The sequence below is a fragment of the Lampetra planeri genome, chromosome 11 (assembly GCF_965212315.1).
Source record: "Lampetra planeri chromosome 11, kcLamPlan1.2.h2, whole genome shotgun sequence".
In the NCBI taxonomy this organism is placed as follows: Eukaryota; Metazoa; Chordata; class Hyperoartia; order Petromyzontiformes; family Petromyzontidae; genus Lampetra; species Lampetra planeri.
In genome coordinates, this window is record NC_136117.1 from 11,539,853 (window position 1) to 11,566,648 (window position 26,796).

Consider the following 26,796-nt stretch of genomic DNA (forward strand, 5'->3'; position numbering starts at 1 on the left):
CTATGCAGGCTCGTCTTTGCTTAGCTTCTGAGATCTGATTAGATCTGATCAGATCGGGCACATTGTCGGTGATTTTGGTGACATTTTAGCTGGAACAGAGTATATTGTGCAATAGCAACACTAAGCCACCTCGTGTGCATGCTGGCGTTTGTTGCTTTACAGTGAACTTATCACGCAATTGTACTCGGCGCAATCAGACCCTAACTCAAATGAAGTAATCATTTAAATTGCTTATTTTAAAAAAAATTACGAGATGGAGAAGCTTAACTGGATCCACCATTTGACGCAATATTTCCACTCCGCATGTTCCCTTTCCTGTGTTTTGTCCAAAAGTGTGCGCAGTCTCTCGTTTTGTCCTGCGTGGGGTGAATTTCCGAAGAAAAACTCCAGGCTGAAATCAGTCGCGAGAACTTCCCCAGGGGGCCTTTCGCGACCACGAAGCGACAAGAAACGAGGCGTGGCTGCAGCACGGACACAGACCGATGGGAGAGAGACGAGACGCGTAGGCTGCTGGGGAAACGAGACAGAGACGGGGAGGCCGAGGAAAGGAACTGTCAGCGATCGATGCAAAACCACGCGTGCGGAGGCGGTCGGGGGTGCGACGGAGGGTATAGCCAAAAAAAGAGAGAGTTGCAAACACAACAGTCACCGTCCGAGACAAAGAGCCACTGGTCCAAAGCGTGAAGACGAGTCGACTTTCAGCCGCAGAGAAATACATCATGCCACAACCGGGAGGCTCTCGCTCTCTCTCTCTCCCTCGTCGTCTCCCTGGAGCTGAATTTTTATGAGGAAAGATGGGCTTGTTGGTTTAGACGGCTGGAGCAGTGTAAACACGCACCCGTGGGGCGCGCGGGAGTAAGGCGGCTGCTGACACGACAAGCGGACGGCGCACAAAGGCACCCCTGACGGTCGGCGCAGACGAGAGCTAAGAGGGCCTTTCTATCAGAGGGGTGGCAGAAACGTCACTCTTTTTTTTTCTCTCTTCCGCGGGATTTCATGTCGAGGGGCAACGGGTAACGCGCAGTCAACAAAGTCACAAGCGACTCAGAAGAAGCCCTCCCTCTTGTTGTGGTGGTGGCGGCGGTGATTTATTTATTCACCCCGTAACCTCGCGTTTCTAAAACTTTCTCAGCCGACGACGCACGCCGTCGTCCGCCAAAAAGACGCCGCGCTTTTGTAAACACGGACAGAGAGAGAGAGAAAGAAAAACGCGTTTGGCAAACGCGCGTGACGACGAGGACGACTTTGCCGGACCAAGCGTGGTCCCCACACAATAAAGCCCCAGCGGCACCGCGTGATGCGAAGGCGACGGTTGTTTATCAATTCGGCCGCAGCACCTCCCTACGTCAAACAATCTTAGCGGCACACACCCCACAGCGCAGCTGTCTAATGTCCTTCTCGACCACGTAATTGCCAATGTCAATATCTGCAATTACAAATCGGTATTGCTTAATTACAATGCACGGCACTCCTTGCGTCCTGATCTAATAGGTGTTTTTCTTTGGGTACGGAGCTGGCAAGCTATAAATGACCCCCGTGCGTTTCAATGACTATACTGTATCTGTATAGGTACAGCACTGACCTTCCACAGTGAAGCCGGGTCGTCGTTCATTCAATATCCAGGGCCCTCTTTAGCCAAGGTAGCCTTCCATTATACCATTTGCCAGGTCACACCATAATAGCCACGCTGCCTGCTAAATGGTCTCCTATAAATGGTAGTCATGTTGTTGTTTTTTAAAAATAAGTAAATAATCAAATGAGCAAAACAATAGATAATGAATGCAGGCAAGGGGAACATTTTTACTCATTAAGCATTAATGAACAAATGGAGAAAAAAGAGGCAGTCACCTACGGGATCAGCGATGCAAGAAAGGAAGGAAAGAATGAACGGCACCTGGCATTAAATTAACAATCAAGTAAACGTGCGTTTTGCTCACCGAGAGAAGGGCGACGTTCAGCTGATACCGGCGAGAGCCACCGGGTGGTGATCATAAAGCAAGGGTCTCTATTTTGCCGTAAATTCACGGAGAAAATAGAGTAGCAATAATTAAAGCTGCTACTTATTAATGTCCTTAATCGCAAGCGTGACTTATTTGAGGTGCACTCACTTTACGGCTCAAAATCTGAGCGAGCTTAACAAGACACGAAGATCGTACAATTATACAAAAGGCACACTTTGTACTCCTCGTCAATACCCGGGGCCCGGCTTAAATCGGCGCCGCGTTAATTGTAAACAGATTGACTCTTGTACGGCTAATGTGTCCCCATCATGTGCTGGGCTGATTACGCACCGCACCGGGAAGTCCGGTAATAAACCGTGGCGACGCGGCGACGTTTCCAGGCTTTCAATGGGATATTTTTTCTTTTTTTGTGCGGGAGGAATTCTCTCTCTCTCTCGAGCCCATGCGGACATTCAAACAGAAATCGATCCGATGCCTCCGCGACGTTATCGACGACTTGTAAAAACTCACGACGATGATGACCAGGATGATGATGATGATGATACTGGAATAATGATTACTATTGGTTCGCCCTCTCCATTTACCGTGTGGTCAATTCCAAATCAAATGTATCTACCGTCTCTGCAACAACATTACATTATACTTGGAAAGAATCATAAGGATGATGATGATGGCGATAATGGCGATGATCATGATGATATCATAGTAATAGCTTTGATGGCTTTTTTGTTCCATGACAAGACATGGTAGCGGCTGCTCTCTCTGTCACTTTCCTCCACGGATGTAAAAAAAAAATCATTCCGCCGTCTCTGCAACATTATACGGCGTAACATTTGTGAATAATCGATGACGACGACGACGATGATGATGATGATATCAGAGTCGCGGATTGTGTCAATTTTTTTTGCCCACGACGGGGGGGCGGGGGGGGGGGGTTGGGCGACGATCGGTTTTCGCTCCCTCTCCGAAAAGCGGACGCGGGCGCACGGAGCGTAACGCGCGGGGAGTGGGAAGACATCAAGGTTAACCGTGTGCGTAAACGCCGTATCGACTGCGGGAGCGGGCCCATGCATCACGCCCCGCGCCGGTGACAGGCGAGGGATGCGCAGAAATGAGGCCACTATTAAAGCCGCCGCCACCGCCGCCGCCGCCGCCCTCTCGGCGCCCAGCTGGTGCAACACAGCCAGCCTCCTCCTCGTCCTCCTCGCTCTCCTGAAGTTGCATCCGCAAAGCGGAGGCCGCCACCACCACCGCTGCCCCCCCTCCACCCCCCCGTCTGTGAACTTGTGCAGGGCGTCATTACAGTATCGATGATAAAAAAAAACACTACGCGTAATTACAGTGTGACCTCATGTGTTTGTGTGTGCTTATACAAAATGAAATCATGGCTGTGAAATGTTTTTATTTATTTTTTTAAAGCAAGCTCTGTGTGGGTGTGAGATGTTTGGATGTTTAGGGCTTAGCAACTGTGGGCTTCACTCAGGGAAGATGCCTGAGAGAGTGGATGTTTGGCCAAACGTGATTGTGTGTCCAGTGTATGCGGGTATTCTCCAGTATACATGCTCCTGCCGATGTTTAGAGAACGAAAAAGAGAGAGAGAGGGATGGCTGGGAGAGGCCTCTGGTGAAAAGCATCCCAGAGTCTTTCGTTTTGTTTAACATTCCAGCCCACGGTTGTTTTATTTGATGAAAGCTGGGGGTGTTATCATTCCACATATTTTATCGCTTAAGCTAAAAAGCACATCCTGAACCTTCGAGACCCCTTAAAACTATTTTTCACATTTTCATTATCAAAAGAGGGTGCCACTGGCTCTTTTGTGTTTTTTTGTATTGTTTTTGTTTTAATGCTTACTGTTATGAGCGCCAAAAAAAACCTCCCTGCGATTAAACGAGTCAATAATGGCCACGGCCGCTCAGTCCAGCCTTAATCTAAGGAAGCTATTGTTTATCCACAGTGAGCCTCACTCCACACAATGCAACGGCCCCCCCCCTCCTACCCCAACACGTGAAAATCTATATGCAATGGCAAGAAGATAGCCGTTGCTGATAAGTTCACATTATTCATAAAGCTTAGGCACAGCCGACCTGTCCCTCCGAAACAACACAGCTCCTTTGCTATCTCCAGATAAAGGCCAGCGCCACCCCAGCTGCCTCGAGTACTTTCTGACCTTTACAACGCTGCTAAGTAGTTTGATGACGTACAGCATATCTGCTCAAAAAGGCCGAGAGACTGCGCTGTAAACAACAACAGCAGCCATCGTGGGACCTTCCTTGCCAGCATCAAAATATAATAAGAGGTTTGACCCTTTCTGGCAATAAAACACCAGCGGTGTTAAGATGTTAAAACACCGAACAAGACACCTTCTGCAAGCAATCATGTCTGCATTAACCACTTATACTTGTGGTGAACATGCAAACAAGAAAACATGCTTTGGTAATATGTGATGCATTGCAGAGGTGGGACAAAGTCATTGTTATGCAAGTCCAAGTCGAGTCGCAAGTCATCAAATTCATGACTCGAGTCTGACTCGAGTCCAAGTCACATGACTCGAGTCCACATCTCATAGGTGGGACAAAGTCATTGTTATGCAAGTCCAAGTCGAGTCGCAAGTCATCAAATTCATGACTCGAGTCTGACTCGAGTCCAAGTCACATGACTCGAGTCCACACCTCTGATGCATTGTCTTTGAAACCGATTAGTCCACACCAGAGACAGCTTTCTTTATTAGAGCCTCGTCTCAAACAGTGTTCGACCAGAGGACGCCAAAAGGCGAACAGCACGAAGACGATGCACTATCAGGACATTGAGAGTTCGGGGTGAGCAGCTACATTGTGGGACTTCCCTTGCCAGCATCAAAATATAATAAGAGGTTTTACCCTTTCTGGCAATAAAACACCAGCGGTGTTAAGATGTTAAAACACCGAACAAGACACCTTCTGCAAGCAATCATGTCTGCATTAACCACATGCACTTGTGGTGAACATGCAAACAAGAAAACATGCTTTGGTAATATGTGATGCATTGTCTTTGAAACCGATTAGTCCACACCAGAGACAGCTTTCTTTATTAGAGCCTCGTCTCAAACAGTGTTCGACCAGAGGACGCCAAAAGGCGAACAGCACGAAGACGATGCACTATCAGGACATTGAGAGTTCGGGGTGAGCAGCTACATTGTGGGACTTCCCTTGCCAGCATCAAAATATAATAATAGGTTTTACCCTTTCTGGCAATAAAACACCAGTGGTGTTAAGATGTTAAAACACCAAACAGAAACATTTTGCAAGGAATCATGTCTGCATTAACCGCAGCAGCCCTGCAAAAAAAGACCTCTTTTTGCCATTTAATACACAACACAATCAATAGCAAATGTATTACAGGAAACGTCCTTGCCAAAAATTGCGTGGTTCACCAGCAATGGTGCAAGCAAGCCTAACTGCTAATGAGACACTGAATGTCGACACAGGGTCAGAGTTTGCTTGGATTTAACCAATACTGCTTATTTTATGCACTCCCAGAAGGCAGTGCAGGTTGTATAAAAAATAAAAGGGTTACATTTTTTACGTGCATAGATAAATATGTGGGGAGGAGGTGAAACTTATTTTATTTTTTTGTATTCCTTACTTCTGACCCTAAATAATGCTCTACATCCGATTCGCGTGGTGGTGTACTAAAATATGTTTTAATAACAGGCACTTTTAAAATTAAAAGCAGTGATGCAGAAATGCTACATTTCTATTTTTTCAAGCAACGTGCAGGCATTGTCCTAAATGCCGGCATTAATAAGATCATAAAGGATATGTCCGGACTGCACCTTGCCCAGAGTTAAGGCTTCCTTTGGTGGATAAATAGCAGGGATTATGGCTTATCACAGAGGGCCTAAGAAAATGGGGAAGTGAACAGTTACTCTACCTAATGTGAGTTAGTCATGGATGGGAGATGATAGCAATATTTTTCTATGACTTAGACAATTCATTCTGTCGGATTCTGACAGCATGAACGGCAGTCCAATAGAACTTAAAAGAATGTGTCCCATTATTTCGAGCAACACTTGAAGTAATGACAGTGAAAGGTAAGCGACAGCAGCGACAGCAAAAAAAAAACCGGTTCAGGCCTGCTGGAAACAAGATCTGAACATTGCCGCTGAAAAAAAAAAGACCCCGGCAGTTTGATATGCAAGCGTACACACAATGACTGACAAAAGAAATTGGGGGTGGAAAAAAAACACTCACGAGATGTATCATGTCCGGAGTGTAAGGGGTTATGAATTTTCACGTTTGTTTTGGGCATCTGTTTCTCCTGTGGAATTGCTTTCAGGCATTTGCCTGTCGGAGCGGCTTGCGGACAAACACGGCTCGATGCAATCACGCACGGCAGGCGCCCGCGAGCCTGTGACCGCGCATGCACCACCGTGCTCCACACGACACACCGAGCGTCCGACGCAAAGCCCCCCCCCACCCCCCCAGCCATCACCGCCACCGCTCAATGTGCGCACGCACGCACGAAAGTGAAAGCAGGGCGACGGCTGTTGGATGGTGAGGGGCGGTGGACGAGTGTTGCTGGGGTGGAGAGAGGAGGATGCGTAGGAGGAGCGTAACGAGCGGCCCGTGGGGGCTGGGGCTGGGTGAGGCTGTGGGGGTGGAAGGGGGGGGGCACAGGCAAGTGGGGGCAGACGCTGGAGATGAGTGGCCCCCACGGGAGAGAACCAACGACACAATGACACCCCGCCCAAGAGCACACCCCCGCCCCCCCGCAAGGCCCCAACCAGACGCGGATATGTCTTCCTGTCTCCTCTGCTTGGCGCTGTGTTTTGTCTGGGCTCTCTTGTCACTTTCACCCCGCGACCCGCGGACAGAATCCGGGTCCCCAGAGAGACTAACGTACCGCCCCACCACCACCGCCGCCGCCGCCACCGCTGCCGCCGCTAACCGACACGATGCGCTTCACCTCGATAGCTTGTCCCGCTCTCAATTTCCCGGCTGCACACTTAACCTCACGTGCGAAAACGCGCGCGCGCGCGCGTGTGAGCGTGGCACGCGCACACTTGCGCGCGCATTATCTGCATTAAATATCTGTCTGGCTGAGTTTTTTTTTTGTTTAATTTGAGACAACGCTCTAAGGCAGACACCGCTTTTGGACGAAAACATTTTTGTTACGATCTCACCGGTGGAGGTGATGGAATGAGAGCGGTTTTTGTAATAGAGATTCAGGAGCAGGTTTTCTTGCGCTTGTTGTATGTAATTACACCTACATTACCTGCCACTGACAGCAACTTTGCTTGCCTAAAAGAAAATTAATTTGCATGTTTTCAATAAATTAGATCTAGCCACAGCTCAACCAGCACCGAGCACCAGATGAGATGGAGATTGGAATAACATTACCCCCTCTTCCTTTCTTTCCGATTAGCTTGATATGGACCACATACAATTAAACACAGGGGAGCGCTAAATGCCACTGCAGTTTATAATAGTGTAAAAATAAACACCTACAACCTTTTAAACTCACTTTTATTTGAAAATCTCCGTGTTAATTGTGGGGGTTGTTTGACTATACTTCACCACACCAGTCAGTATGGGTTTGTAAAGGGGGGGGGGTGATTACACAGGACCGTTTGAGATATCACTCAGCGCTGGTGTTAGCCACGCACGGAAATAGAACTCGGGTCACCAGGTTAACAGCGCAGTACACTAACCACTGCGCCATAAATCCACGCACAGCAATAATAATAACTTGGCTTTTTTTGTACGCAGGAAAGCCTTGCGGAGTCTCACAACTCTTTTGGAGGAGGGCCCTACATTTGGATGTATGGCCAATTCGATTACTGATTGTTTGTAAGCGGATACCAATAGAACCTGGATAAACCCATAGGGAAGAGTACTCAAATATCCACACGGATAGATTCAATCCATACTTATCCTGCCATCCCCTGGCCATGTCACGGTTCAAAGCGTTCAACCCCTGGGTACTGGTTGTTGACTTTATAACCAGCCCCCAATTCCAGCCTAATAATCATGAAATGCAAAAAAGAAACCGCCAATGCCTCAAAATCACACGGGCAGGATCAGCATCTTAGTCTGTATGAGATCAACAAGAGGTTGAGCCGTGTCATGCAGACGAGTTCACAAACCTACTTGCTGTACTTCCATCTCCTGGTGAAATCGCAGCCCGGTGGGTATGGGAATTTCACAAATCTACACGGCGAGCAGATTAAATGGCGGTGGCACAGCCTAGCGATAGTGCGTATGCCGCTCGTTGCAGAGGTTTGCGGTTCAAATTCAGTGGCGCCCTTGATTAATACTGCAGGTGTTAGAACCATCATACTACTATGGACCGCACGTCTCCATAGTGGACTTTAAAGATCCCCTGATGTCATTTGCAAGGGTAGGCCAATGTGTGCCGACATGACAGCCCATAATTTTCCATAATTAAACAATTTGCCTGCAAATGTTTCAATTAGGATTATACACAAAGCAATCATCGCCCCCTACTGGCGGACTAATTCCCCAGGTCACGGACGCAAATGAGACTCATCCCGGTCTCTAGAGTTCCCACCTGGAGTGGAAGATGGAAGCCTTCGCGCGGCCCATTCCGTAAAGTAATAAGTCACGACTGATGACATCAAACCCGGCGACCAATCGTCGATTGACCATCTTTCCGATCTCCAGAACGGCAACTCAAACTGGCGAAACGAAGTAAGCTTGAGGTGTCAGCCGGCCACTGCGTGCGGAGTCTGACGGCGGCGCCGTATGCGCAACGCACGCGCGAAGAAGAATAAAAAGACAAAGAAGGACCGCTTTTGACCGTTGGTGCCCAAGCGCTCGCATTCGCCCGACGAAAAACCGCGTATGCCTCTCAACAATCGGCCCAGACCCACGCCTTCAATGAGTCGTGCACACGCCTGGCACGTTGCTTCAGCGGCTCTGTTTCGCGTTGATAATCGGCGTTCGAGGAGTGCGGGTGGCATTAGCCCGCCGTTAGCAAGCGTCTGTGGGCAAGATGTCGTTAGCACACAAGCAGATATCATTAACAGCGTGCCATCAATATTCCTCATAAAAGCTGACCTTTTAAATCTTAATCAACTAAATGCTGTCAGATGGTAATAATGTCATTAATTCCATTCTGTGGCATCCCTCCCTATCAATTAACATTAATTAGTTGCAGCGGGTTTTCGCTTTTCTCTTTCTCTCGCTGGGTAAGTGTCTAAATGAGAACTAATGTGGGTTAAACAGATTCCACTAAACATGCTATTTGTACTTCATTTGCAAACAATTGAATTTTTTTCGGTGTTTTCTAACCGCGATGTACTTTATGGTTTTCATTTTCCGTGTGTATATCATCCTGCGTGCCCGCTCAGGATGCGATTCTGCTTGCTGCAGCTCAAAGTGGCCGTGCTACCTTTGCACAGGAATGGTTCCCATGCTGACATGCTGTGATCTCTTCCAGCATCTAACTCAATGACCTTCCTATCCGGTATTCCATGGTGCGCCAATGGGAATGGTCAAGCATTGCTTCGTGATGATGGTATTTTGCACAACGTGTTTGCATTTCGCTTTATTTTGATAAAAATCAGCAAAGTGAGAAGAGGGGGATAGGTGGCTAAGCTGGCACCACTGAGATTCTGAGTTCGCAATCCAGATTTCAAATGCCTCTCATCAAACTGGGTTCTCAAGCTGAGTGAGTTGATGGCCTTAGTCCAGTCTCCAATGACTGCACACACAACCTCCCCTCCCCTCCGCCACCGCTTTTAATCTTGTTCTCCACTTAATTAGGCTAAATTCCAGCTCTGAAAATTAGAACCCATCAATTTGACTGCCATGCGACTACGAACATTACTCTCCGTGGCAGAGTGGTGGGCGGGGGTAGGTGCTGCCACCCACGTTGGGCCACTCGGGTAGCGCCACGGCGTCCGCTTCCATGGACCCGTTCTCTCCGAAACAAAAGGGCCCCCCAAACTGCTCGGTGAGAGAACCGAAACGGACGCTTCGTCTGTTAACGCCAAAATCACAATTGAGATGAGATTAAAATTGGTGGCTGGAGACCAAAAAAGGAAACGATATATATGTAACAAAAATAAAATAAACTCAGCCGATGGGCTCAAAAGCGTTCATATAGCACCATTGCAACTCAAAAGCTTTGCATCTCTGAGTGTGCCCGTCCCAAGGCTTGAACCCAAAATCCCAGAAGTGTTGGCTCAGTGCCCCGACAAGAGCATTAGCTTCCTGAGACAGCCAGCCACCCCGACTAGACCGCAATAATGCAGGCAATTATACGCTTTACGTGGTGCCTGCATTAAGCTAAAAACTGTAGCGCGTTTAGTGTGGGCGTTGCACCTGGACACAGCAACTCGTTAAAAACTTTGCTCTCTTAGGGTCTCCAATGCAATAAAGTGAAACTAAATATGCCACACTCTTGTTTAGGGCATAAGGTAAAGGTGAATTAGTGAACAAACACCAAAAAAAGGGCGCAGAGTCTTTGACAAATAAGAAAAGTGAATGGGCTCGCACAGGATTACGTCGCTGGACACGATGACGGCCGATGGATGAGTCAAGTCAAATTAAAAATTGGAATTAATCTGCGGCCACCTTCTGGCCTAGATCCGCCATGCAAGGCACCCTTACTTCGATTCACAATGGAATACCGTTAAAACAAATGGAAGGGAGTATACATTTGAAAGCACGAACGCAATTCATAAAGTAATCTCCCGCCAGCACCATCGCCACTTTTCCCGGCGACAGGATGGATGTGACGCGTGATGGAAGGAGAGAATGCGCCCAAAAGATGACGACCCACTGTGAAGACGGAGCTTTTGGATGGGTTCATGGATCTTAACGGCAATGGAACATACGAAATGGCAATGGTGGGCGGAGGTGGGAGGGTGGGGGGGCATTCATCTAGCAGTGGATAGACAATGGCGGATGATGATGATAGGGTACAGGGATTTGGACAATAGATTGCACAATAACGATCGGACAGAGTTGGAGATCATCCCATTCGTAAGAGACCACCCTTCCGTGCAGGCAGCAGTGCACTGCTAATCTATGCAGAGCGGCGCATGAGTTCATTGTGCAATGAGTACGTCATTTATTTTCCACGGTGAGTCACGTATGTGTATGCACGTATGTACGTGTGCGTTACAGAACGCACACATTCAGTGGCGAGTGACAGGGGAACCGGTCTTGGACCTGCCCCTATGTCGACTCAGCCTTAAACGAGTAGCTGGTGCTGTGCTTGAACATAAGCACTGGGGAGACGACCAGGCGTGACGCCGGCAATGCCCACAACTCTGTGCACCGTGCCTGGTGTACAGGAGGTTGTGGGTTCTATTCCAACCCCGACGCTTGTATATTTGGAATTTGCGTGTCTCCCTATGGTCGCGTGGATTTTTCTCCGGGTCCTCCGTGTTTTCCCCCTCCGCATGTGGAATCAACAGCATTTGGCTGCCACTATACATCTCCAAGTGATAAGCCACTACTTCATTGGGCGATCATTTGTGGCCAGGTCGCTTCCACAAAAAGAGCTACATAGCTTAGTGGGCCTTACCTGGTCAAATAAAAAGAGTCTAATAGTTTTTCACTTGCCCCAGCAGTCTGTGAAACGCCCTTCGGGAGGCCTCTGTCTCCATTATAGCAGCGCCCAGCACGAGCTCCCTCGGCAAGCACGAGCGAACGCATCTCGACTCTTCACCCACCGCCGCCTTTGAGCTGACTGCAAAATCCACAACACTTTTGCCAATTATCACAAACAGAAAGGATTACTTGGGCGCTCGTTGCGCTTTCGTCGCTGCAGTCCACCGGTCGCAGCCCTCTTCCTGGCGGCAGCGGCGTGGTGTTTTTTGGGTTTTTTGCACGCGCGGCGATTCACGAAGAGCGACTCGTCAAATCAAGCCCTTCCGCGCCCGAGCGCAAAGAGCAGCTCAAGACACAAAAACACAGCCGCGTCTCCTTGGCACGCGATCGCCCTGCGGACCCAATCGCGCACTCACGCGCGCGCGTGCGTGCATGCCCCATGTGGCACTAAGGCGCACGTGTGTGTGTGTGTGTGTGCGGTGGTGTCGCGGTTAGCGCACCGCGCTATGAACCCGACGACCCGGGTTCGATTTCCGCCCATGGCCAACACCAGTGACAGATTATCTGATCCGGTCATGGGCTTCCCCTAGGTCGACTCGGCCTCAAATGAGTACCTGGTGTGGTGTGTAAACATCGCCACTGAGGAGACAAAGGCGGCCGGGCGCGGTGTTGGCCACCCACCCTCTCGTGTGCCGTGCTGGCCTTCATAGGTGCTCGCTCACAGAAACTTTCCCCAACAGTCTGTGTCACAAAAAAGCCAGCCGCCTATTGGCTGTGGCTGCCCAGTGACCCCGAGGGTTGGGGTTTTATATTGAGGGGGGTGGGGGGGGCTCACCTGCAGGGAGGGCTGCTTGTCGTTGACCTTCTGTGGCTTGAGTGACGCGGCTTGGTGCTGCAGGAGATACTGCCGAGCCATCGCCTGCAGTGCCTGCATTGGCGTAGCCACACGCACGCGCGTATACACACACGGGCACACACACACACACGTGCGCACAGAGACAAAGATTCCAACTTTAGGCTCAGAGGCTGTTGCAGACAAGTGTTGTTGATAATAATGAGCATCTATTAAGGCTGCCAACATGCACGATGGAGCAGTGTGGTTATTAACATGCTAGCCACCCCAATGCAAATGTTTGCAACACTGAATTCGGTGCTAATTTGAGGTTGAGTTGACCCAGGAGAGGCCCAGGACAGGTTCGAATACCAAAATGCCGTAGATGTTTTGCGTGGCCAGGAATCTATCCCAGATCGTTGGGATTGAATTCTAGAGCTCTAACATTGTCAATGTTCACCCCACACACACAGACAAAGGCAAAGACTCTACCCCAGTATAGCCTTCAATAGACTGTTGCTTCAAGTGTTATGACGGAGTGCCTATTAAGGCCGGATGGCACACAAGGGGTTGTTGTGGCTAGCATCACAACCAGCCGTATCTATCCCCCAGTGCTGATGTTTACCCATCGCACCAGGTACTCATTTAAGGGGAGTCCTGGGACCAAGTCAGATAATCACCACTGATGTTAGACGTGGCTGAGAATCGAACTCAGGTCACCAGGTCCATAGCTCAGTGCATCAACCACTATACACTACTGCTCCCCACAGACACACACACATCGTCACACACACACAGACAAGTACAGACGCGTGGGGAATTAAATGTGTCAAATGGCGATCTCTGGCCAATGCCATCGGGCATCACAAGGAACCCACGGGGGAGGGAGATGGTGGGGGGGGGGGGGGACGTGGGGGGGGGGCGGGGGGGGCGGCAGAGCGTCCCATGTTTGCCAGATTTCCCCGGTCAGGTGTGCCCAGCGGAGCTAATTGGTGGGGAAATGGATTTATGTTTTATTCATATTGACAGCGGCGAGACACACCTGGGATGGGGGGCAATTGCGAAGTGGAACACGTAAATAAATAAATAACTCTTGTGCTCCGCGGGGCCCGTCGCCACTGCGAGGGAGCCCACCGGGCACTTTTCATCCATCATCGCGAAAAATCTGCGATAATAATCACGGCGGCCACAAACACTTGTTGACCGAGGGCAAAAGCAGCCAAGCGGGCACGGGGCCACTCTGCGAAGGGTTCCCACCACTCTCGCCGTTGTGACGGACGTGCATTTTGCGAACCAGGTGGAAACAAGAGGGGGGGGGGGGGCAGGCGGGGGCATATTCAGGGGATCTCACAGATTTCTCCACGCCACCTCTTAATTACCGGCACAACGTGAAAGCTGTGTAATAACAGTAATAACTTTCAAACTGTCAAACCTACATCCAACTGTAAAACCCTGATCATTGTTTTATCCCTCTTCTCGCTTCAGAGAGACCATTTAAAATGTACACGTATGTATTTCTGGCACCAAAGTTGCATCTTAATCCTCGGGTTTTTTTCATATATATAAAAAAAAAGATGAATGGCAAAGAACTTGCCAGAGGTGGTGTTACCAAAAAAAAAAGAAACCGCACACTCACGCACAACAGACACACCTCTGAGCAAAGTTAGCTTCATGACATCCTGGTATTGGGGTCCTGCCCAGGTAATTACAGGCTCAGGTGAGATATTGGCAACGTCGGCATTTAACACGGGCCGGCTGCGTACGTTGTTGGCGTGTCTTAATTCAAGTGTTTTTTTTGTTCCACACAGGACTTTTCGAAGGAAAGGAAAAATCGCAAGGAATCACTCGCAGCTACGATTTCTCACTTTCCACAACAAACCAAGGGAGGTTTTGCGAGGCTCTCTATTTAATGGCTCCGTAATGTCATCATCATCATCACACAACATCCACCTAACCAAGCACCAAGGCCGTCCTGTGCCTGCAGTCGTTGGCCCCGACGCTTGGCAGTCGCAATCAATCTCACTTCTGCAATTGCTGAAATTGCCTCGACTTTCCTCTCCCTAAATCACTCGTGGTCACCGCCTCGATAGCGTTTCCGTTTAGCCGAGAACGTCTCTTGGCCATCGGCGATGAGCTTAGTTCCATCTGTTTTGTCCCCATTTATAACGAAGTCGCTCGCCGTCTGTGCCCAAGTCCAGGGCTGACGTCGGGCAAAGAAGAAATGCCGCAGTAGGTTTGTAATATTTTCTGTTTACCCCGAGAAATTAAAACTTGTCCTGAGGAATCATCACGGATGTGGTCCTCCGTACACTTAAAAAAAACGCACTTCGAGTTGCCACCCCTGAGGGTGATTGTGTCCAAATAAAATAGGACATACCGTGGGAAGAAGAATATCTGACAATACCAGGAAGCAGAGATCTACGCGTAAATGCATTGTCTCGAATGCTGCATTTTTACGCAACTGACAAAATTCTCGGGACTCTTAACGTCCCGGGAAGTCTCAGATTACTGGACAGCTACGTAAAAAAGAGGGCGATCCTGAAAAAGCCAGCACAGGTGGCAACCGCAGAGCGAGAGGCGGGATCCCAAAAAGCGGCGAGCATCTGGCTGAAGAGTCAAACAAAAGCCAAGCAAAAGGCCTGCCAACGATGACCGCATGGAACAATCCTGCCTGGCACCAACGAAGTCAGGGTGACAGCGGTTGTTTACCGAATGTCTCGGACCCGCTGACGTGTGTCACGTGTGCCCGCATCGTTTACATGGCACGGTGAAACTGCACAGGTGGCAAAAAAAACCCTGCAACGGGGCCTTCGCTTGCGGCAACGGCAAACGGCACCGGCGGGTGAGGAACGGGTTACGGCGCCGGGGCCGTTTGCTTGTTGGTTGCTCGCGAGTCACGGGGAGGCAGTTTGTCAGCTGCGCCCCGGCGACGCGGCGGCGAGCAATTTCTCAATTTCCCCTCAAACAAGGAGCCGCGCGTGGGGTAAGTGACAGTTGATCGGATAAACACACACGGGTGGCGAGCGGCGCGCAACGCTGGGTCAGGCGACGCCTCCGCGTCAATCTCGCGCGCCTCGTAAAAGCGCGGTGTGGGATGGGGGGGGGGTCCCACACCCACCGGCCCCCCAACACCGCCAAAGCGAGGGTTGCTCACGGTCCCGCGTCGCCGTCGTGAAATTTTGAACGGTACATTTTTAAACGGCAGCTGCTCCTGCCGCAGCGGCTCCCGTACCCTCTTTTTGCCGGCCAGCCGCCGCCCGCCCGCCCGCCCGGCTTGTTTAGGAATTTGCGTTCCTGCAGCTAAGCCCTGGGTCCTGAGCAAACACGGAACAATGCAGTCCGCTGTGTCTCGTAACAGCGCCTTTGTTTGTTCATCTGCCTGTTGGTCTCTGGCAAACTCTCTTGACTCGCCACAACAAATGCCACGGGGGTATTTATTTCAACAGATTTATTTTTAGTGAGCTCACCCTAATATCTTCTCCCTGTGTCCCTGTCTTTCTTCTGCGCTTAGGTTTTGCAACGGATGAATGAGCCACGTTCTAAATTTGAAAATGAGAGCATGTGTCATAAAACACGCATCAAGCACGGTTACAGTTTCAATTATGTTACTCTTAGCGTGCCTTGCTTTTTATATTAGCGCAGGCTGTGGAAGGTTGAATTGACACGGCGAGGAATAAATAAGTGCACAGGTAGGTATGGCTTTGCACATTAGTTGACAAGAACGTTTAGGTGCCACTATCAAGTGCAAAATGACTGTCAATGCATCTCTATCTCAAAAAAAGATAAAGATCCCCTGCATAGTCGAATACACTGCTGGGGCAAGTGTTGTTATGAAGGAGGTACGGCACACGAGGGGGTGGCTGGCCAGCACCACGCCCGGCTGCCTTTGTCTCCCGAGTGGCGATGTTTATACACTGCATCATGTATATATATTTGAGGCTGAGTGGACCTAGGGGAGCCCCAGAACCTGTTCAGATAATTGTCACTGGTGTTGGCCGTCAGCGGGAATCTAACTCGGGTCGCTGGGTTCGTAGCGTAGCGCGCTAACCACTACACTACTGCATGTGTGTACTCGATCAAACGCACGCGCGCGCACACACAGAATGATTTTCATTTGAAAACAACACACCCACTGACATGGCCAAAGGGAACGCATCAAGATTAAGAGAAACGTGTGAAAATGTAAACTGTGTGAAAAAAAACACCGTTTTGTTATTAAGTTGTTTACTGGGATTTTGAGAATTGAGGAAACTGTTCCCAGTGGCTTGTGTTGCACTGTTTCACAAACGCATCATCATCCTACTTAAGTTGTGCACTCGTTTTGTTTTAAAGGCGGCTTATTGCTTAATTTGTTTTTTATATTCCCTTGATGCGTGCAAAGCCACTCATTGCTTGTGAATGGCCAAACATTGCAATGCGGCAAGACCCTCTAAAAATGTGTGGAGACTCAACGAGGATTTGCCAGTGTAGATAAAGGACATCATCAACAATAATTGTTCCTCCGTCCACTCCGTCATCATGCAATCCCACGTGTTTATTTAAAATGTTTAAAAAGTACTGAGCGCAGTATCTTTTTTTACAAGCTGCACCCACTCGTTTCACCAAACAAAGTCTGCAAGCATGGGAAAACTCCGTTCGGTCACAAACAGATGTATTTATTTTTACAATCGGTTCCTGTTTGTTTCAAATAAAATCTTTACGAAAGGACACTCTTAAATATCACACAGATCTCTTTACAAGGCGACGTGGTACACTATTGGCATACTATTTATTTAGTATACTGTTCATTGGGATACTGTTTACGATTGGACAGTTAATTTGGACCGTGAACATTTAACAAAAACAAGGATCCAACTCTTTTCCCAGGGAACAAGTCCGGGCACATTTTGGTTCCGTGACCAAATGGGTGAGACCTGCTATTTGTGACCGGTTTGCCCACAGAATGTGGTAAGAGTTGCCACTACTGATTTGCAACAACACCAGGACGTACCATAAAAAGAAAAATAATATTTCACAATACTGACAAACCCCCCCCCCCCCCAGACTTTTTTAATGTCCCGGGAAGATTTTTTTTTTTTAATCCAGGACATCAGCAGCTACCTCAATGAGAGGGCGATCCTCGGAAAACCTGGACAGGTGGCAACCCCAGATTGAGGTGGGGATCCCAAAAGCGGCAAGCATCTGGCTCAAGTGTCCAACAAATGTCAACCACAAGGGCGTCCAGTGATGACCGCATGGAACAATCCTCCCTGGCACCAATGAAGTCAGGTTTTAAGCGGTTGTTTACCAAATATCTTGACTTGTGGACGTGTCTTACGTCTGTGTTTCCATGGTACTGCAACGGTAAACTCAAACGTGTCATCAATGCCAGCTTTAAGTGATATGGGGCCCCCAGGTTCCAAATGTTGACAAAAAATCCAAGCACCTAAACGTGTAGACGTAGCCATAATCTGCAGCTGGGTATGAAATCACTGAAAACACAGAGTGTGGTCACTCAATGCCAACTACTAATACATCTGTTTAACTCACGTGTCAAATTAAAACTTCCTATTTTTCATCAGGACCGGCAGTGCAAAGTAGAGGAGGGGATGTCCACCCCATGATTCAGAGTCGCAATTTCATTGGGGGCGGGGGGGGGGTCAGGAAATAAGTGAATGGTAGTGCCCTCTATTGGTTGTCGCGATGACTTGGCCCGAATACATATGACATCAACAAACTGGACAACATCAACTCCTACGCACGCAATTCTATAAATGTATCCTGAGCTTAATCGCCAATATCAACTGATGAGTCAGTGAGTCTCCTTGCACACTCTGTCTCTCTCTCTCTGCCCCAAAGAAGGAGCGTTACTGAAATCGTCAGTATATTAGAAATGTTCTGCTAGAATTCCGCATTAATGACGAATGATTCATGTCCGTGAGAACATATGTTTATAGTCTATAATGCATAGCGATTGGTATTATGAAGCGTTAAATGGTGTCATGCGCTTTATATTTGTCAAGTGAGTCCGTCATTGTAAAAGTGTGACATGCGGACTTTAACACAACACATATTTACAAACTATGCAGGTTATTTGGTGATGCTGTGGCAAACACTGCTACACTTAACAAAAAAAAACTAATTTGTCAACAATGTCGTGGCCTTACAGTGAAAATAATTTTAAGGTCCGATGTTTCAGGCAATGCCCGAAACATCACCTATTATATATTTCCTTTTAAGGTTGCAGTGTTATTGACAAATTGTTGAGTTTTTCATATTTACTTAACATATCACCGTACATATTGATCAAATCACCCAAGGATGTGCCTGATCCCATCTGATCAATTTAACTATTTTTTTGTATTTACCAAATAAGGCCCACTGAGCTATGTAGCTCTTTTTCAGAAGTTACCTGGCCACAAATGATAGCTCACCAAAGGGGCTTATCACGTGGAAATTGATATCAGCCAAAAACTCTGAAAGCATGTTTCTAAATGCAGAGGGGAAAGGCCAGAGGACCTGGTGAAAAATCCACATGACCACAGGGAGAACATGCAAACTCCAAATATACAGGCATCAGGGTCGGGATCGAGCCCACGACCTCCTGCACACCAGGCGAGGGAGTTAACATATCGCCACCACTGCACCCCCAATCTAAACAAGATCGGGCCTTGTGTGGATGACCACCATACCCAACCTGGCTGTTAAAGGGCTGCGAGGCTTTACAGCGACCAGCAGAGTATAGTGCAGCAAAGCCCATCGTTGTGCTGTACTCCTAAGCGCACCGCCTTCACCAACACACGCCGTCCCGCAACGCCATGGGGAAGCCCCTCATCCAGGAGTAGACTTGCAGAGGCGTGTTCATGTACGGTACATAACCTGTATACACTAGTTACCTCTAGTTTGTCGTTGCTCTGGGATTCGCTCCCACGAGCAATGCCAAATGGAGAGCACATTAAGCCAGGCCTTGTGATCACCCACGGAGCCTTTGGCAAAATGATCATTTGAGTCTCTATGACCATCTGGTGAAGATGGATTGCTCTTTGCTATAACATCAAACAAACCAGCAGCGGTTGCATAGCAAGCCTGATCCCGAAAGTCAAAACTGATCGAGAGTCTGCTTGCTTAAAATTCTGATGTGAAACTTTGGTCCGGAAGGGCAAAATAGACCGTTGGACTAATTTTTTTTAAATTTCACATTAAGAGATGGATATCCTATGGGTCAGTTTTATGATTAATTTGCGAAAAGATCGCACTTCATTCCAGAAGTGTCAACAACACGATCGTTCAAGGGCCGAATTGATGCAATTCGGTAAACAAATCGGTCACGTTTATGAGGCCGGTGGCGTAGCGCGTCTTGAGAAAACGCGAATTAAAACTCGTTGCTCCCTTCCCATCGCGATAGCGACGGACGCTTCGGAAAAAAACAAAACCATCTCGGAGAGAGAATCTCCACGCGACCGACGGCAGATAGACAGACGCTGCTGCTGCTGCGAACGCAAGTGGTGTGGCACAGCAAGCGAGGCCACGCCCTCCACTCCTACGCGACCTTGCTCCATTGACCTGGCATCTGTTTCCATCTCATCCACAATGCACTTCCCCGCTGACCTCTCAACAAGAAGGCAAAAAAAAAACCCCACCGCACTTCCCCCACCACCGAGCGCAACGACCCCTCCCTCCTCCCACGCGTCGCTCCTCTTCCCCCTGCAACGACTCCATCCACCCGCTTCAACTGCCGCCCCCGCAGATGCCCCGACCGCCCCCCCCCCTCCACTTCTGTTCGCTTTGTGCTCGGGCGACGCATAACGCACACAGCCGAGGGCTGTTCGCACGCCCGCCGCCGCATTATGTGCACACCGCAATCCTCGGTCCATGGCGAGTAATCTGGGCGATGGCACTCGCTGACGCACGGCACCTGTTTTTGTTTTTTTTTCTCTCCGCTTAATTTATTTTGTGGCCGCGCGCTCTGACGGCACGTCCCAGCAGGGGTTGCGGGTTCAATCCAAACCCAAGGCCGCCTCTCTACAGACAACTACTGGCCAACAACCAAGTTCTTATCAACCTGCCAGCGGCCACAAGGACCCAGAAGCGAAGCCCAGTTTTGTTAAGAACGATGCGCTGCTGAGATCCTGTCCAGTCTAACACCGGGGGATTTTTCTTCTTTTCTTTGCACGCAGAGTGCCAACGTTTCAAAGCGAAAGGGATGATGGGGCGGTACACTTTTTCAGTTGGGTTGTAGAACTTGTGGTGCCGGACTGCTGTGCTGTAATCGCCAACTCGGGTGGCTAAACTTACCGGCACCAAGAAGCATTGGGACAGATTATTCCTTATCTTAAGCGAGCGGGCCTTATTAGATGCTGCATACATGTAACGAGCATAAATCCAAATTACATCTCCTGTGCATCAAGCCCAAAATAAATAAAAATAACATCAAATATTTGTTGAACATTCTTTATGCATTAGAATGCCAGATTCATTATTAAAAACGAAATCTTAAATCTGAAGGAAAATAATTAAATAACACGAAATCAATTCTGCTCATAAAATATGTGGGAATTATTTTCACCGAGGAATATATAATTCAGTGAGTGGCTGATGCACTCTTGTGACGTTTCAGCAAAAAGCGCGGCAGGGACGAACGCTGACGGTGGAACTACACGAGCACAAATGTTCAATACGGTGCATCAAGTGGGGCGCCAGGCTAACAGTGGAGTGGATGGCGCCGATTCCTTATATGCTGGCCCCTCTTTTCCCGCACGTGCGCGCCGCCCGATACGAAACCGCGTTCTCCCGAGGTGACCGGCCAGCCTGGGTGCCCGCAAACCGCAGCGCTAATTTGCCACGCTCGGCCGAGCGAGCCGCAGTTTTCACGCTCGGGGCGGCGGGGGGGGAAGACGGGAGACTCGGCACCCCCTTCCCCACCTTGCGACCTGCGACCTGCCGCCTCACGCATTCCTCTTCCCGCGCCAACCACCAGCGGCATCAGACGCCGCAACCGCCGCCGCAACCGCCCGTTCCCGCCGCCCCGCCCTTCCCTACCTCTCCCCACCCAACCGCCCCCCCCCCCCCCCGCCAAATTGGCACCACGTTGCCACACGGCGGGAACGGCAGATGGCACGGCAAGAGGGCACGGCGAGGGGGCACGGCGCAGCGCCGCGATTCCACCCCTGGGATGGGCCATGGGACGAGCCCGGACAGAGCCCATGGGAATTACGGTTTCGAAGAATGAAAGAAAGAAACAAAAATAAAATCACTTGACTGAGAGGAGGATGTGTGTAATGCAGTGTAGTGGTAACTTAATAAGCGTTGCTAATTTCAAACGCTATGAATCGCAACGATGTACAATTATAGGCTTTTTTTACGCGATTATTTTGTCCGTGGCCACATATAGCATCCCATGAACTTGGAAATGCTGCGGTTTATTTTTTTACCTAAAACATTTTGAAATAATGTAATTACGGTCACAAATCTATCATTACACCACAACGTATTGTATTTAGCATTATTGATCATTGGGTAATTCGATTCATCTTTTAAAGGAACACGTAACTTAATTACGCATTCCCTTTTCCGCAGCTTAGGCACCGAAATCCTTTCATTGCCACACCGCTGTCATTATTTCCATGGCTTATTATGAATGAACGCATTGCCAGGATTCACAGCATTCTTTGTGGCTTTTCGAAAGACAGTGGGAGCAAGTGCAGCCTATATTGCTTTCAATAACAGCATGCAAACCGAGGTTGCATGGGCGCCTTGCATTTGGTGCGCACGGCGATTGATGAAAAACGATGGATGGCTCGAGAAATATATATAAATAAATGAAATCATTGTATCCTCGCGACGGCAAGCAACGTGACGGCCTAACAAAACCCCCAGATTTCTTTCTCCCCTCTTAAAACTCTCACCCACGGAAAGGTTCCACTTTGCCAACCGCTGTCGGCGGTAAAAAAAAAAACAACCGTTCTGCCACGGAAAGATAACGAAGGATCTATTTCCTCGCAAGAGGTTTTTTTTCACGTCGCCCGGAAAATTTTAATTCATCACGTTGTCGCTTCGGGCGTCGGCGACGCAAACTGCGACGGGAAAAACAAGCGCGCGGTCACCGTGCCACAGCCGTGTTTTCCCCAGTGCTTTCTGGGAAGTCGAAGGTAAAATGGTTAATGTATGACGGCACACAGGGCTGTGGATTTTTTTTTTGCTATCTTCCTCGAGCCTTCACGAGCCGCTCGCAAAATATACGGTGCGCCCGCTATCAGCCCTGCCCCATGCCACCCCATGCAAACAGAGAGCTTGTGCTCTTTCTCTTCTCTTTCTGCCCCCCCCCCCCCCCCATTTCTTATATTTTTTTAAAAAGAGCTTTTGTGACATTGAAACTGTGACCGCGCCGACAATAAAAAGAAGCATCAACCGTGAGGACAAACCTAACCGGGATAAATTACCGAGTTACGGTCTCAGAGCTCCAAAATTGCAAAAGGGGCGGGGGGGGAGTGGGGGGTGGCGGGGAGGATGGTGGGTTAGGAAAAAGATCATTTTGAACACAACAGAAAAAAAAAGTTACCGCTCCTTGTTTAAAATCGTTTACCCTGCTATTTGAGACGGCAGAATCTCCTCCCTGGCAGCTCGAGTTCAGAGACGTCGCGTTTCCTGAAGGCCGACGGCCTTTGGTGAGCGCGCGCTGCGTGGCGCGATTTCAAAGCGCGTCAGCGGCGAACGCGAAAGCAGCGTCAGTTACCACATCTGTAAACATCGCGACGCCGGGAGCAGCTCGTCGCGAGCAACAACTTGTCACGTACAAGCAGCACTGTTTACCCATTCATGGCCACACAGGAGAGGCGGCGTGCATTCGCATGGATTATATTTCATCCGGTGACAATGTATTATCATCATTACTGCATAAACCACACACGGTCGGGGGCGGAGATGCAATGGATCACGCACTGCACTATAAATCCACTGCCCTGAGTTTCATTCCCGGCTACGGCTAACATCCACGGCGAGTGATGCCTGAAACAATCCTGCGCTGCCGTGCCCCTCACCCCCACCACCTCACCAACCCACGTTGACCAGCACGGTGAAGTATGGCCATTATAGTAATTCATCATTCAGACAAAGACTCTCGTGCAGCGTTAAACCAAAATAACTCCCCACAATTAAAACAACATGGGGACGACGTCATCTCGCAGTGCATTGATAAGGGGTTGCCAATTATTATTTTACTATAAAAGACCGAACACTGCAGCCAAACAAAAACAGTTGACGGAACGGGTTACTGGAGGCAGCAGCAGATCAGTGCTGAATACAGCCACATTTGCCAATGTGATTTGAACGCCCGTTTATCGATAGTCCAATGTTAATGTGCCATTTTATTGAGGGACTTCTGTGTGGCGTTATCTTGGTGCGGTCTGGGACTGTTTTTGTTGTCTTTGCTGCCTTACCCAAGCTTGATCAAAGCGGACTTTTAAAATAATGAATGGAATCAGTCATTATTTATATTTAGTGACTTGCTGACCATTTTCTCTATTTTGCACTCCTGACTTGCTTGACCCCCCCCCCCCTCTCCCATACCGGACACCTGTGAAGAAAGAGCTTCACAGCTCATCGGATTCCTCATGCTCGTGCAGTCTAAATCAAGATTCCGATTCCGATCGATAAAACAGGGGACAAAAAGAACCCCCATTGGGGAACTGCGTGCTGCGGCGGGCCGCAGTTTGACAACGCACTGCAGCAATACCCATCGCTCGCAAGAGACCACCACACCGGGTGGTACGGGCCACGAGGAGGTGCACTAGGGCCCCCCCCCCCACACCCCCTGACCCCCCCCCCCCGCCCCCGCACGAGGGACATCTCACCACCGGTGTAATCTCCTCGCCAGCCACCCGACAGAGCCCCCGATCGATAGCCCCGGACACCGTCGGCAAATTTTCTCAGTTGCCCCGCGACGACCGCCCCGCCCGCCCGCCCGCCGGCCTGCCGGCCCCCTCGACGTCGTACATGGGAGACTCGCAGGACGCGCGCGAGCGTCACGTAGCCAGCGAAATAGGGCACGCACGCTCGCTGCGTAACGCTCACGCATAATCCGCTCGTACGAGCCCTTTGGGCTAGCCACTGCTGGATGAAGACCTCCCCCCACGCCTTGCTGAACACGGGTGGGCGAGGCGGGGGGAGTTTTGTGTTATTTGACCATACTTCACCATTCATAATCAACGTTTTTGGGTTTAGATCGCGTTATTTATAAATGTGTCGTAACCCTCCACCACCCGACACGGCCAATCAGTAAAAAAGTGTCACGTTGACAAAAGACAAATAGTCCACTGCTTTAGCCCACCGGTATGTTGAAGCGTGAAACCACAACATTTACAATTTGAGTATGACGTTTCGTTGGTAATTGCATCCAGCATCATCGGGCAATTCACGAATTGCTGATTGGCCATGTCGGGTGGTGGAGGGTTACGACACATTCATAAATAACGCGATCTAAACCCAAAAACGTTGATTATGAATAATATTGGTCGCGAAAGCCTACGTGTTATACTTCACCATGCTGGCACCTCCGATAAGCACGGTTGACTACGTACAGTGCGAAAGAAGTTCAACATTCATCAACGTACGTGCAGGTGCAGTTGCATTCATAGCGAGGTGCTCAAGCGTTGGGGCACCACTGTGTTTTGATTTAGAATTTTAAACGCGATGGTTTATGTGCTAGAAACGTGTGTGTTCATGTACACGAACATCCCATTTGTTAATCCACTGCTGGATGAGGGCTGCCCCATGGCCGTGTGGGTCACAGGGGACCTTCACATCACACTGGTCAGTACCGGTTGGTGAAGGTAAGAAGCACAGAGGTGGGAGCACTGACCTCTGTTGCTGCCCACAACATTAAAACGTTAAGTGGAAAACTCAAAATGTACAGCGAAGGGACGACAGTTTATGAGACCGTACCTTGCCGATGAGACTGAGTGACACCAGTACGAGTCCAAGGTCACTTTGTGAAATAAATGCTACTGGGAAATGTGAGTCGTGGAAAATCCCGTACAGCTGTGGGTTATAAACGAACGTTATTTTAGCAGGTTATTTATTTATTAAATCGCTATTTAATGCATATTATCTCAACAAGAAGCAGCGGTTAACTCGCTGCCCAATGAACCCGGCAACCCGCAGTTCAATTCTGGGCCACGGCTAAAATGAGTGGTCAGCGACATCCGAACCGGACTCAGTCTCGCCCATTAGCCCGCCCGCCCCCCTCTCCCGTCCACCGATCCCCCCCCCCGCCCCCCAGCAGTGAGACATTTAGACAGATAGTATTGTAAATGTAACAGGGAGGACAGGATACCAATATTATTGCGAGGCCCAATAGCGCCGAGAGTGGAGCAGTTTCATCATCGAGGTCACACAAAAAACTCGGTAATGAGCAGAACGACAAACCGAGAGAGAGAGAACTCATCACTGGGGGCGGAGAGGTGGCAGTGGTTCACGCACTGCAGGCTGAACCCGGCATGTTGAGTTCAATTCCTGGCCATGGCTAACATTAGTGGCGAGTGATACCAGAACCAGTCCTTGGCCCCTTTGCCCATCACTAACTCTGACCGGCGTGGTGAAGAATTTTTTTTTTTTTAAAACATGTACAACCCAAGAATGGGAAGGCCTTTCATTCCCAAAGTGGATTAAGAAGCCTGTAAATGATGACTTTTAATAATCGAGCACGAATAACAAAAAAAAACGCGCAAGTCTACATACTATAAAAAATATAGATTGCAACTATAAATGCATGAGGGTAGAAAATAGACGTTCTATTTATACTGTAAATATGGTGTGACTCATAACACTATGTAACACAATATTTGTTCCTGGGTACTAAGTGTTATTTTTTAATTGCTTATGCCTAAAAAGTATAGAAAATGGCTATTATTCCCCACAAACTTTGTTTTTGTGACCAGGACTTTATGTGAACGAAAGACACAAATGCACACCACGTTTTCTCATTGAAAATAGTTACATTTCAAAATATCACTGTCGTGGTCACAAAAGCAAAGTTTGTGGGGAATAATAGCCATTTTCTGTACTTTTGAGGCATAAGCAATTAGAAAATAACACTTAGTTCCCAGGATCAAAAAAAAAATTGTTACACTGTGTAATAATTTCCAACCCCCATTTCAATCTACTGCTGTTTAATGACCTCGAAGCGCCATGTCAGTAATGGGGATTTATTGACCATACTTCACCACACTCCCAGTAAACGTGCAACGTTGGACCAATGTTTGCCATGTGGTTAGAACCGTTGGCCCAACATAGGCCCAACGTAGGCCCAACGTAGGCCCGACGACGTTCCACGTTCACTGAGCTGGCCAGCGCTGGTTCGTGAAGGCGGCGCTCAGGACCAGCTCAGAAATCCACTCACTTACTGGCCGTGGCAGGGAGACAAACTCGGGTCTCCTGGGTTCGTGGCGTTGTGCGGCGACTACCG

General features: G+C 49.0%; 1 protein-coding gene across 3 annotated transcripts in view; it reads right to left on the reverse strand.

Moving 5' to 3' along the window:
- Positions 1 to 26,796, reverse strand: part of FOXP2 (forkhead box P2) — a 262,365-nt gene that overhangs the window by 100,562 nt on the left and 135,007 nt on the right. For all 3 annotated transcript variants that reach the window (XM_078598843.1, XM_078598845.1, XM_078598844.1), the window contains one exon: positions 12,360 to 12,452. In XM_078598843.1, coding sequence (XP_078454969.1) covers positions 12,360 to 12,452 — 93 coding nt within the window. The remainder of the gene's footprint in view (positions 1 to 12,359; positions 12,453 to 26,796) is intronic.